This window comes from Mchenga conophoros, linkage group LG7 (genome assembly GCF_057382185.1).
Source record: "Mchenga conophoros isolate Kocher_MC1m ecotype Shallow Benthic linkage group LG7, M_conophoros_male_GT1.1, whole genome shotgun sequence".
In the NCBI taxonomy this organism is placed as follows: domain Eukaryota; kingdom Metazoa; phylum Chordata; class Actinopteri; order Cichliformes; family Cichlidae; genus Mchenga; species Mchenga conophoros.
Genome location: NC_140532.1, coordinates 7,266,685 through 7,281,268, shown reverse-complemented (window position 1 = coordinate 7,281,268; position 14,584 = coordinate 7,266,685). Strand labels below are relative to the sequence as shown.

The 14,584-nt window shown below is 36.7% G+C and overlaps 1 protein-coding gene across 1 annotated transcript in view; it reads right to left on the bottom strand.

The window, feature by feature from the left end:
* Positions 1-12,852, bottom strand: part of LOC146569455 (uncharacterized) — a 31,754-nt gene extending 18,902 nt beyond the window's left edge. The window contains exon 1 of the mRNA XM_085281364.1: positions 12,409-12,852. Coding sequence (XP_085137490.1) covers positions 12,409-12,852 — 444 coding nt within the window. The remainder of the gene's footprint in view (positions 1-12,408) is intronic.
* Between the last annotated feature and the right edge of the window lie 1,732 nt (positions 12,853-14,584).

Genomic DNA, 14,584 nt, shown 5'->3' with positions numbered 1-14,584 from the left:
AGTAAAAAATGACAGTTGTTTGTTTTTTTTTGCACAGTTGATTTACTACTGGCAGAGGATTTTAAGTCAGTTTCACATCAGACAGTAAGCCTGGCTTTAATGCAATTGTTCAAGCCCAAAACAGAATGGATTTCTCTGACTGGACAAGAAAAACCCCAGAAACACTGTAGACAAAGTCATTAATCTACAAGCAAAAATGGCAATAGCACTTTGTATGAAGTTAAAAGTCTTTGAAATATTACAGTTATTTTCAGGAATTTCGATTAACTAGTGACAAAATGTTAGCATTTTTACTATATGTATTTCACATAGCCTAAGACTGACTTTTACCAGCGCAGTTGATGAAGAGGTCAAATTAATTCAGAGCAGAATTTAGTTCAGTTTATTGTCACAACCCTCTGCACAACAGTACGGATTTCTCATGTGAAGTGTAGAACTGCAGGCTTATGTAAAATAATTTCTATGATCAAGTGTTAAAATGTTTTTTATAGTCCCTGAAAGCTTATTCTGAAAATACTTCACTTTGCTTTAAAAACTGTTTGAATCATTTTTAGTATTTAATATTAAAATGGAAGGCAGAATGAAACGTAATTAAAAAAGAAAATGGGATGCTAATGGGATAATTTAATTAGATCGTAACACTGGTGCAATAGTACATTGTGGTCTTTATGTAAAATTTCACTATTTTTTAAGCTGACAGTTGACCAGAAACTGTACTGAGACACAATATAAAACACTCTCGAGCCTATAATTTGGCAACATAAAGGAAAACAAGAAAATAAAACAAAATATTGAGGCCAAGTTAAGCTATCTCCTTCTCACAACCTGTAGAAGACAGCTCTGAATGACTAATTCCCAATTTGACATTTTTTAATGCATGTTTTTATTAAACTGTGTGCACAAGATAAGTGTATATACACTATTACAGACATATCTCTGTGTGTTGCAACTTAAACATTCAAACCATGTCTTTCCTCCTCACTGTGAAAAATGTGGGTCTGGAATATGAAAAATAGCTGATGTTCAGGCTGGAACTTGAATGAAGAAAATATGTTTTTGATCCATATTATGCATTCCACATGGGTGGATGGGTAGGCGCATGGGACTTTTGGTCATCCTTTTATTTGGTTTTGTGATTTGTTTGGACAACATAGGTTTGCTCATGCCATGATGCATCGGTTATATGTATCTCTTTACGAGAGCAGGCCGTGTTAGAGTGCAGGCTGTAATGTGGCCCAGGCATTGTATAATTGTCTATTTATTTTTGATGCAGAATATTTCCAAGGATATCTCCCTCTCTGTATCACAGGAACCTTGAGCATAAAAAAATATTAAGTGTAAAAAAAAAAACAGGTCAAAAGAAGCCAACACTGGACAGCAAAACATGTTAACAGAGAAATAAAGATGTTGCTTATTTACGGTATTTGCAGGACTTCTTTCCTGATACAATAAAAAAGCTGATTAAAAAAGCACTTCATTGTCAATAAGTTTATCATGTTTTGAAAGATACAAATGTCTTATTAGGAGGACAAAAGCTGCCTCTGGTTTTCCCCAACTTTGCTCTCTTGTTTATATATTATATACACAAATAGGTAATTTGTTCACATATTGGGTAAAATATTTTCTTCCATATTTGTCCAGTGTTATGTTCTGTAACATATTTCATATTAAAGTCAGCATCAACAAAAGCAGCTGTCTCACTGACTTCTTTAATATAGATGATTTTTAATATGGGTTAAACTGTACCTGTATTATCCACTTTCTATTCTCTCTAAGTTTACCATGTGTTTGGTGAGATTCAAATTCAAACCTTATGATACAAAGCTTTTGTTCTTTTCTTCAACACATACATATAAAATACATATATAATACAGTATGGGTGAGCTAATCACACTTAAGCCATTATCACACATCCACTGCAGCAGTGAACTTTTCAAGGCATTACCCGCCAGAGAACACAAATGTCAAACACAGAAATATCTGACTTTACTCTGCCAAAAATAGTGCGAAGCCCTCGTGATGTTTGATTCTTCCTGTGTGAGAATAGCACAGGTAATTGTCTGGTCAATTCACAGTCCACAAGTGATTGTCCAGCATTCTGCCTCATAGCTTTACCTGGCCAGACCTCTCAGCTCAACAAAATGGAATATAAGAGAAATCTGAAGTAGGCTATATCCTCTAGTGTTCAATGGGAAAGAAAGAAACACTTTGGATTTTCACAACATTTTCTGAAATTCATGTGTGAAAATAGCCTTTGAATACAACCTTCCAGTTGTGATCTGTCTATAACCTGCACCATGGTGAGTGACTTATACTGAACACAAAGTTGTGGTTCTCAATTCATTCTGTGGATTATCCCTTCTTTCTAATGTCCATAGAATTACAGAGGTATTTCTGGATTTTAATCTCCATCCTCAGAGTTTTTCAGCCAAATGAATAGATTAAGTAATTAATAAATAAAACAGCATCAAACCTCTATTGATTGCTCAATGTTTTAAATTCTGATAAAGACACCAGCACATAAATCGCACAGGTAGTTATCTATTGCAGTTATCTATCTGTTCTTCTTCTTGTTTTATTTTTGTTTCCTCATTAAGCCACTGGCTAATTTGTGTTGTGGGTTAGCAACACTATAAACCCCAAAATAACTTGAAATCGAATGCTTTTCTTAGTTATATCACAGATTTATGAGTAATATATTTGACATATCTGCAGTCTAACTTTAAAACATACTGTAATTCAATCTGCTGAGGTTTGGTTTAGTCATCTAACATCTGAAAGTCACAGTATGACCATGCTTAGTCATAAGCATCTTTGAAAAAAAATGTTTAAAGCCATGCTTTTAATTACTGGTGTATTTTACTGTGTGGCCCGTCATTAAACAGTCAGCTCATAAGAATATAAATCAACTCTTTCTAGTGTATCAGCAAACAAATATAACCCACCTGTTATATAAAGACTGCTTTTGTGATGGAATACTGAATGAGAACTACGTCTCAGCTTGACTGCAGGGTCTCCTGACCAGATTTGCTGACTGGTAAGCCCTGGAGAGAAACACTGGTTAATTAGCCTTGTGGTTAGCTCTGAGGTCAATTGTAGGCCATTTCTTCAGGTCATCAGAGAAACCAGTGCTGAACACAGACCTGTGGTTATACTCCCCAGGGTGCAGTGGTTTCCATCACACTACTTCAGAGATTAGTGGACTTTAGCTAATGGTAGAAATTCACCCTTTATAAGGGAATCATAATCCACAAGTTAACTGGTACAAAAGAAAATCTACAGTAATTTCATTTGTCCCTATTTCCTTAAATTACCTTATGTTCTTTTCTTCTCTTTTTAAAAAACAAAAAAACAAACATAACATCCCACTGAAACTGGAATTATTAGTCCTACAACCATTGAGGCTTTCAATATATCAGCTTTAAAATGTAGTTCTTTGCTATTTCCCAGCAATTGAACCATTTTCATGCTATTTTCCCAGCTTCCACTATTCTGCAGTATTCCTTTATGAATGTCTGAAAGTCATTGTATGTAAATGTGTTCATACAGATAGAGAGCTATCTAATATCCCTTGTAGTGTGTATCTAAACAGTTAGACAGATACAGCATTTATTTGAGGACAACAATACCCTTAAACAGCAATGATAGAAGCCATCTACATCAAGTGGGAGCAACATTTAAACAGAGGAGGTGGTCTACAAAACCAATTGCCTCCCACTTGCAAACCAGTCCTGACATTCCCTCCAGACAAACACCCTACTGCACCTGTGACCCTAACGATTCACATCATGGGTGGGTGGGTCAATGACTCACATGTGACCTCAGCAATTCTTGGGAGCTAATGACCTTACAGACATGTATTATCTAGCTTTCCCCTTGCAGCAGGGCAAAACTAAAGATTTCTTCTTCATGTGAGCTGATGTCCACTAGTGTTCATTTTAACACAGAGATATACAGCGAAGTACAAGAACTGGAATCCATGCAGACATGTTTAGTGAAATAATCTTCATCTAAAGGAGGAATTATTGTAAAAGGTGAGATTTAAAAAAAACAAACATTTTTAAATGTTGTCATCCCATTAAAAACTTGGTATCATAAAAATATTATGAGACTATTCACATAGAAGTAATCTTTCTGGAGATGCCAAAATAAATTGATTGTGCAAATACCTGGTATGCAGAAGAAAACGAAAGATAAGCATATATGGTCATCCAGACTGTCTTTTCTCATGGAATATTAATATAATTCAGTAGTTTCAGAAAAGGTGATTTCTATTTCTTCATCTCCAACTTGTCTGATTGACCTTCAGGCATCTAACAGCATTAAACGATGCCAGAAAAGAAACTCCAGATCAGAGGTCTTAAGACTGTGATAACTGCCATTTAAAGGGTTTAAAATGACAAACAAGTTAAAATGTTGTACCTCAAGGCTGGTTTGACATTGGCTGAAAGCTTTAAATCACTGAAATTTGAATGACTGGTCAAAACTGTTTTCCCACATTTCTGTCCGTTTCCTTTTTTTGTGTTACCCGTTTTCTCTTTTCCTTGTTTGTTTGTGGTTGTATTTGTCTCTGGCATAGACATATCAAAGATGGATGTAACAACCATTTTACCCACTGGTTTGGTGACCTAGAGCTCAACCTTTTGACCTTCAAAGTATTATTTTTAAGAAACAACATGTGTTGAAAGAGAGGGGATCTGTTGAAGAAACCAAGGACACTACAAGGTAAGGCTGTGCGATATGACCAAAATCTCATATCCCGATATTAAGACATCTATCGTCTAAAGTCTCAATAGGATGTTGAGCTTTATTGTGAAAAGTTTATGTGGAACAAGCGGTTTTACCATCGTTGTTGCTAACGACAACGCATAAAAACAAACGCTTGTCTGTCTGTAGTGTGGTTATATTAAATGTAAGAGAAAGAGAGAACTTTAAGAAATTAATATAGCCACTACAGTGACCATCAAAATAATGAAAAAAATATTGCCGTAAGGAGTTTATTTTGCGACACCATGAAACAAACGATAGCGTAAAATGAAACGATAGACGTTTTTATATCGTCATCCGATATATATCGTTATATCGAACGGCCCTACTACAAGGCCATAAATTAGGTAAGTACCATCGTCATTTAGACTTCTACACAATCATTATTCTTCTTCAACCATAAGCGTTTCCCCCTGCTGGCTATTAAAATGAATGAAAAGTTTATACAATCACACACTGGCTCAAGTTTTCACGTCCAAAGGCTACATCCATCTACATACCACCCGTGTCCAACTTGTATAGAGAATTTATCATGACTCACTGCACAAATCCTCCAGATTGCATCAGCCTGGCTGTCATCATCACATCACCATGTAACCTTTAATCCCTCAAACCTTTAATCCATCAATCATTCTACCAGTTTGGTACTAGCCACATTGGTAGACTGGCCCTCCAGTGTTTAGTTCTCAGTTCTTGGTTTCCTCGGGCTTTTTTACTTTTTAGAAACAATCCCCTTTGCTGCTTTTTCAACTCAAATTTTACCTTTATACCTCTCTGCTATTCAGCTTCAGCAGCGATGTCAGACTCACTGCAGATTCTGAGTCACCTTTGCATGATGAGGATTTCTTATCGGATGTGTTTCCTCCATGGTCCATCTGCTAGGGCTCACAGAGTGCTTTAACAAGTATAATAATGATATACCTAGTCACAGAAGATTCATATCTGGTGAGAACTGCACAAAAAGTATAAGAACAAGGATTAGGAACCATGTACACTATTAACATTTGTTATAATCAGTAACATTATTTTTTGACAAAGCCTTTAAAAAGTTGAGGTTATGATATTAATAATGCAAATCTGGTGTTTTCATTATTTTCAGCTTAAACGACCACTGAATTCAGAAAAAAACCCACATTGTTTTCATGGTTTATATTATATTAACATTTTTGTTGAAGATGGAACAAATGTTTGATGAAAGAGAAAATGATAATTACAAGGATACGCTTAATATTACTGCAGATCCACAGATGACAAAATTATGCATTTTTCCTGCAGAAGTGAAACCAAAAATGTCAAAACAAAAACCTAAATTCACTTTCATTTTAGGCTGATATGTCATCAAGAGTTTATTGGTATTACTGATGTCAAATCCTGTAATTAAATGTCAAACTGACCTTTTTGGTTTGCCCCTTCATAGTTTTATCAAACATGTTTAGACATGCTCTAAAGCAGGGGTGCTCAATACGTCGATCGCGATCGACCAGTCGATCGCAAAGGTAATATTGGTAGATCGCATGGCATTAAAAAAAATAGATGCCAGCCTATCATCCATCCCGTCACTTGATTGATACAGGGAAGCCAGTCAGATGACAGCAGATTTTTTCTGACGCTTAGGTCGCTGCGCATGCGCAAACAGCGGCGCGAAGTGTAGTAAAACTGACAAGCTAGTCAGCGAGTTAACTCCAATTTTTAGCTCTCGGTTTTTTCTCTTAAACCTGGCCGTCAGCAGCTACTGTCCGGACTATGCATCCCTGGCTGATTCAATTCAGTGCAAGTCATCAGAGTAAACTCAGGTAATGACAAAAAATTTACATAGTTAATTGTGTTGTGAAATATTGGATATTGCGGTTATGCATGTATATACATTGTAGATATAAAGAATCCTCAATATATTTATAAATAAGTATATGTTTTGGATTTTTGTAGTGGGTAGATCATTTTGACTTGGTCATTTTATAAGTAGCTCACATGCGGAAAAAGTGTGAGCACCCCTGCTCTAAAGCATAGCCTGCATATTACTCTGTAAATGGGAAAGTAATTAAAACTTAGCATCACCCTGTATTAAATAACATCTGAAGAAAACTAAGGATGTGAGAACACAAACTCATTAGAATAAAAGTAGTTGTTGAAGTGTTGGGGAGAATTTGTATCATGAAGTCATGTTTCCAACTAGACTGCTTTTTCCTGCTTAAAGACTTATAAAAATTATACAAAATGATACCAGTGTGAAGAAGAATTGGAACATTTAGAAAAAGTGTTTTCTGCAGCGTCACTGCTTGGATCCCCAAATGGATAAACCTTTAGTTAAATCTACTTTCAACTGACTTTTAACAGTCATAGAGAGAGATTAAACCAAAATACAATGTTTGCTCCTGAGAATTTAAAACTGAAAATTTTTTTTTCATTTCTCAGAGAAGCGCTGCTGTGGCAAGATATGTGCCTTATCATTCCAGAGTGAGGTATTGGTAATAAAATGTCCCTGTCATTGTCTTTGTTCTTCTTGTTTCGGCTTCATAATGTAGCCACTCAGTTCCACTATTTAATCACGTCACTGCTGCAATTAAAATTCTCCTTTTTTAAAAAACTGGTGTGAACTACAAGTTTTTGACAAGACAAATAGAGCATTTTATACACTAAAATATTTAAAAAAATAAATGAATATTTTAAGGCTCCTAATATGATACAAAAGTATGCTGTGATTACTGATGCAATGTGATAGTTAACAGAGCCAAGGGAGGGAACACATACGAGCCTTTGGGAGCCTCGTTAATATTTGCAAGACAAAACAGTCTAATTCCATGAGCCAGTAAGAAACCATAATATTTTAATGGTGAAGGATGATTTTGGCATGCTTATAGACTATAACATTTAAATGAAAAACAAGAGATGAAGGAAAAAATGTAGGAAGAAAGCAGATATTGCAAAGAGCCCTTGCACTTCAAAATGGCGTGGGTTATCAGAAGTGCTACTTAAAACCAATTTAGCACAGTTTGGAACTTAAGTGGAGTTTTATTGAAAACTCCACTAAAGCCTTTAATTCCACTTGAAAACCAGGATGCGTGTTGTGAAGTGTCACTATCCTGTTGATTTGTGATACAATTAGTGCAGTAAGAGTTTAGGGTATAAGCTCTTCCACATACAGTTCAGTTTTCTATTTTATTTATACAGCGCCAAATTACAACAACAATAGCCTCAAGGAGACTTTATGTCAACATAATGACATAAGATATTGGGACACCTCTTACCTCCATTATATCATGTAATATATAGATATTATATTATCTATTCACACATTACCTGTATGTGTATAAAAAAAAAAAAGTAAGGATTTAAATTAAAGTAAAACAACTGGGAAATCAATAAATAGCATAAAATATGTTGTCCTTCCACTGCCTTATTAACCCCACTGTACAGTAAAAATGTGGAGTGATTACACATAGGCTTGTAATGAATTTGATTTAGCCCTTTTGACAAATAGCAATGAAAACCTTAAGAACACACACCCAAATTGACTCACTATTTGCACTATTGTAAATACCAGCTCCAGGTAAAGAGTATATGGAAGTTTCTTGCATTTAGATCCTGAACACAAAACATGAGTTGCTATTTGTCAGAAATTCAAAAGTGGTTAAATAATTTCAACTGGGATTAATAAAATATTCAGATTTTGATTCTAGTATTATGTTGTATCAACAGTGTTGAACAGTTTTCAGCTTTCCAGAATCAAATATGAAATTTGAATTAAATCTACTCTGATCTACATAAAATCTGAGTTCTGCAGCTGAACTCTCACAGGATTTGCAACGTCACTGTTACAGAAGGAAAATGAATCTTGCCATGGTCTTCTGGGCCAAAACACAGTGGGTTTCAACCAATCAATGTCCTATGGGACACTATACTGGCCAGATCACAGCTACAGGCAGGTTTGCTTTGTGACAGGGAGAAGATGTTCATCCAATATAGTGCCAAACATCTTGTAAAAATGACTGGTGGCATTTTTTTTTAATAAGCAAATTTTCCTTACAATGATCAGAACTAGAATCACTGACTGCTTGCTATATTTAAAGTTCTTTAAACTATGGCTTGTTTCTCTTCTTTGGAGGTCTCTCTTTCCTATGCTTCACTGGTCTGACTGGTGAAAGGTGATGGACAGATGGTTCATCAAATCACCTTCCAAGTAGTTTTTGAAAGTGGAAGTCCTTTTCCAAATAGTTTACAAGGACGACTTCCCAGATGGTTCTGTGTAACAAACCATCTGGTGTGTCAGGTTCATTTAAACTGCATGTGAATAGTTTGCATCTTGGCCATAAAATTAATTTTAAGAGCTTAATTATATGTTGAATATATATCAAAACATTATATACTGAATCCCTTTAGCTTATAGATTTATTTATTCTTTCTTTTTCTATTGGACATTCACCAATGAATAAGTAAATGAAAACACACTATTTATGAGCTATCCTAATGTAAAGTACATACATATTGTTGTTCAGGACATTAAAAAATGCATCATTGACTGACATATAATAAAATAAGTCTGCTAAATGTAATTCTGGAGCTTTGTACAAGGTTGTTTTTACATTAAATTCTCAGTTAATTTGCACAAAAACCACTCTAGACAATGCACAGTAACACATATAGGGGTCCCTATTTCAGCTGCTCACTTCAGTATATTGTTGCAAAACAACACCACTAACACGTCCTCCTTCTTTTAAATCCTTTTGCTACTTTGCTGTAATGTACAGAAATGAGGTGTTAGGAAAAAGTATGCTTAAAGAGCCTGTGTGCTCTTCGTTTGAAGTTTTGCCAAGCACCCATTTCTCCCGTAAAACATTTAGTCATCTTTTCAGGTTTAAAAGCAGAGGGTACTTTAATAGTTGGCAGTAAACCTGATAACCCACTGAGCTTTGTAGTCAAAAAGAATTCAATCTTTTAGCCACATGTTTGCAGTGGTACATGAATAAATGGTACGATTATATAAAAAAATAAAATAAATAAGACATATTCCACGGTGAATTAAACTTCTATCAGAAGCCTCAGTCCGCAGCTTTTTATTGAAGCACACATTATGGTCATCATATCTCTGGGATTACAGCCATTATTTATTTATTTACGTTCATAAAAAGTAGTCATCTATCCTCTGTGGCAAACATACAGTGTAGTCAGCTCCCCTAAGGCTCCATGTCTAATGAAATATACCATATACCTGTACTCAGCTGCTTTTTCCATAGCTCTGACAGCCACTGGCCATTTGCAAATGCTTTGGGTATAGCAGAATCATTTAAAAATATACTTGAGCCATTTAGTAATGTTTTCATGGGCCAAGTTTTTTCTCTCCTCTGTGTGTATGACTCAAAACGCTAGCATATTTACTGTCAGGCTTGAGATTAATCAGCTTTAGTGGTTTATAAATGCCAACATCCTGTTATCACTGTGCAGCTGATGGAAAACCATAGAGTGACAGTTGCTGTGTGGGCAGTTCAAATGTTAACTTACCTTGTAATACAATACTCAGTCAGTGAATCAAGACTTACTGGTGATTCATATTTAGGTCAAAAGGAACAAATCCTCATGTTTAATGGAAACACTTAAAATCCTGCTGAGACAATATTGCTACCGTGGAGTGTGATGCAGACTGCTGAAGTGCCTCACTTCCTTACAGGATGCAGCTTCTGACTATTACATGCTCCTTTTCAGATCCCAAAGCCAGAAAGAGTCTGAGATCCAGATGGCCTGTTAGTACAGTGTCCTCTAACATTTTAAAATAAGCTATTTTCCAATATTATACAAGTAAAAATACATTTAAATATGACAATTTGGCTTGAAGACTTTCATAGATATTTATATTTTCAAGATTCAGGGAACTACTGAAACTATTAAAAGTTATAATCTGTAGGTGAATCTGCACTTTAGTCAGTTATAATATTATTACTATACAAGATTTTATATGGTCTGTGCATAATAACTAATTATTCTATAGACAGACTGTGCTTCAGGTTATTGGTATACCATTAATTGTTTCTTTATATGTTCCGGTAAAAGAAATGGGGCAGAAAATGCTGCATATGGCATTACTGTAGAACAAAACAGTGCCAAAAATAACTAAAATTGTACAATGACACTCAAATAACTTTATGCAACCACCTTTTAAAAATATTTCTCAGAAGCACTTTACAGTGACAGACAATGCAATGCATGAATGGAACAGAGATTGGTGCATAGTTATAAGTAGTATATGACTAAATAGTACAAACTGAGATGCCTTTAGGAAAAGATTGACAGTTTGGACAGTGTAGGACTGCCTGCAGGTATTTTTGGGTTATGTGTCATGAATATGAGATGGTCTTCAAAGATCAGCCAAAACAATACCTGGGATTGCTTATGTTTTCTGATAGCAGACGTCTCTGGAGTCACTTCACTGTGAATTTTCCTTATTTTGCTCACTAATACTCTGCAGGCTCGCTGTTATTTTTAGCAATATAGTTCTGCAGCCTATCAAGAAAATATACAGGACATGATGTAAATCCTGTCAAAACATATTTCTCTTTGCAAAGCAGGCTTACTTTTAACTTAGATACTCTATAGTGCAAATGCAGGTTTTAATTGTTCGGCTGTTAGCCTGTCATAATTCTGCAGATATCAGTTCTTCATATAGAGTTAAATGCTGGGTAAATTAACCCTTCATGCAAAGAAAACACAGGCCTAACCTATATATAGGTTATCACACACATACACACAAAATCAGTTAATTTTCATTTGTTCAAAAACACAAGATATTATACATTTTGTTTCTTAACAAGGATTTACGTAATGCCAGTTAATCTTCTTAGGTATACCCACACACCAAACAATATTTTGTTCATTTTACTGTTTCAGTATTTAAGTCAGGCAAATCATGTTTAGAATGACTGATTAATTAAAGCAAGACTACAGTTAGAGTTTCATGTCTACAAAGTTATCACTACATAAAAAAATGTTTAAAAAATCAAGGTGACAAATAAATGTTTGTAATACAAGGCATTGTGCAAATTTTCACATTAGCAGGTCAAAAACGAGCAGACCTAATGAGGGTGTCTGGTATACTAACCAAAATAACACACTGTAAGTACTGGTGTTACAGAGTTTCTCTGTGGAAACAGCAAAGTGGTTCAGATCAATGAAAGCCAACTGAAAGAGACTCAATGCTTACTTCATGTAAAGGTAATTTCTTACACGAGTTAGAAATTACTAAGGCTTTGGATTTATCCAGAGAGGTGCTTAATGCAAGTATTCCACTGTCAACCTTAAATCTGTGTGTAACAGCTGACATGGACAATGTGTAGAAGAGCACAAGACACTGTTTACTGTCAGAGCCTGACCTACCTGTGTGTTAATGAAGTTACAGTTACTGGGCCATGTACACAAATCAGTGTATAGCTCTCTCTCTCTCATATATATATATATATATATATATATTAGTGCTGTCAATAGATTAAAAAAATTAACTAACTAATCTCACAATTTTCTGTTATTAATTGCGATTAATCTCAATTACTTTATTAATAGCCTGGCTCCAATTACATTTTTTTATTCTTTATATTTTAAGTAATTATCGTTGTTCACCGAAGTCCAGTGGTCTCCGGTGAGAGCGACATTCCTTACTTGCACAAGCTTGCTGGACTGCTGAGCCCTCTGGTCCCCATACAAAGTGTGCAGTCTCGACACAATGGTTCCTCTCGAGGGCAGATTGTAACACTCATCTCCTGATGCAGCACGAATGACTTCTCTCAGTCCATCATCTTCTACTATGCTAACTGGTCGGCAGTTTTTAGCTATCCAAACAACCAAGGAATTGGTTACCTTTTCTCTCACATTTTTTGTTATTCGTCCACAAGCACCATACTCCTGAAGCGTAGACTGGCGAGGTCCCGTAGAGGTGGATTCAGTTGGGTGTTTTGCTCTCAGGTGATACGCCAGTGATGAACTGCTTCTGTGGTACTTGAATTCAGCGTTGCAAATTGTGCATCTTACTCTCGTTTTGTCCAACAAGCCATCAGGCAACTTCTTAAAGAGAAACTTTCCACCCAAAAGTCCGCCCTCGTCCATGCTTGCGTGTGTTAGCTAGTGTTAGCTAGATAGTAGCATGGTGTCACTTCTTCTTCTTCTTCTAATCATTTCTGTCAGGCCAAACGCCAGCATAGCACACTGTTGCCCCCTCCTCCAGAGGTGCTCATGAATTTAAAGGTCTTAGATTACAGGAAATTAATAAAAAAAACAAAATCAGCGTTAAATTTTTTTAATGCATTAAACATTTCGCGTTGATCTTAACAATTAACGCGATAATTTTGACAGCACTAATATATATATATATATATATATATATATATATATATATATATAAAAGATGGCCCCAACTGACCGAGTGCTCAGTGAATACCTCAGGCAGCAGAAACCCAAGAAAGAGGAGGGAGACGAGGAACCATCATGGAAGGACAGGCCCCTGCACGGTATGTACCACCAGCAGATAGAGGAGGTGGCTGGACAAAGCTGGACTGAAAGACAGCACAGAGGCACTAATCATGGCAGCACAAGAACAAGCTCTGAGTACAAGATCCATAGAGGCTGGGGTCTATCACACCAGGCAAGACCCCAGGTGCAATCCAGCACATAACAGCAGGGTGCAAGATGCTAGCAGGCAAGGCATACATGGAACGCCATAACCAAGTGGCTGGCATAGTGTACAGGAACATCTGTGCCGAGTATAACCTGGAAGTCCCGAGGTCAAAATGGGAGATGCCCCCAAGGGTGGTGGAGAATGACCGAGCTAAGATCCTGTGGGACTTCCAGATACAGACGGACAAAATGGTGGTGGCTAACCAACCGGACATAGTGGTGGTAGACAAACAGAAGAAGACGGTTCCGAATGACAGCAATATCAGGAAGAAGGAACACGAGAAGCTGGAGAAATACCAAGGGCTCAGAGAAGAGCTCGAGAGGATGTGGAGGGTGAAGGTAACGGTGGTCCCCATGGTAATCAGAGCACTAGGTGCGGTGACTTCCAAGCTAGGCGAGTGGCTCCAGCAGATCCTGGGAATAACATCGGAGATCTCTGTCCAGAAGAGCGCAGTCCTGGGAACAGCTAAGATACTGTGCAGTACCCTCAAGCTCCCTGGCCTCTGGTAGAGGACCCGAGCTTGAAGGATAAACCGCCTGCAGCGGCGTGCTGGGTGTTTTATATATATATACAGGGAGTGCAGAATTATTAGGCAAGTTGTATTTTTGAGGAATAATTTTATTATTGAACAACAGTGTTGGGACTAACGCATTATTAAGTAACGCGTTACAGTAACTACGTTATTATTGTGGTAACGAGCACGGTAACTAGTTATTATGCCAAAACCGGGAACGCGTTACTCGTTACTGGGATTTAAATAGGCTCGTTATTCGTTACTTCATGTGGTGGCTATTGCGGAGCTTCCACAGATTCAGTAACATTAGCAAGTGGTGGATGCCAGCAGGTGGATGAAGGAAAAGGGGGGCAAGAGGAGAGACCCGAAGCGGCCGCTGGTCCGAGTGTCAGGTGAACTGAACTTCAGGTAAGAAGTTATGACCTGCAGTCCATCTGGGTCAGATATGAACCAAGTTTAGGTGCAGTTTATTTTCGTTATGCTGACTTTTTTGTACTGCGTGCTAGCTAGCATGACGGAGTTTCTATACAGCTGGGTGGGTGCTATGTTACTGATGTTGAACTTTATTTTGTTCATAAGGTTAATTATTTGAGTTGCCAACCGTCCCGTAAAAAATGGAATCGTCTCGTATTCAGAGAAAATATTACGCG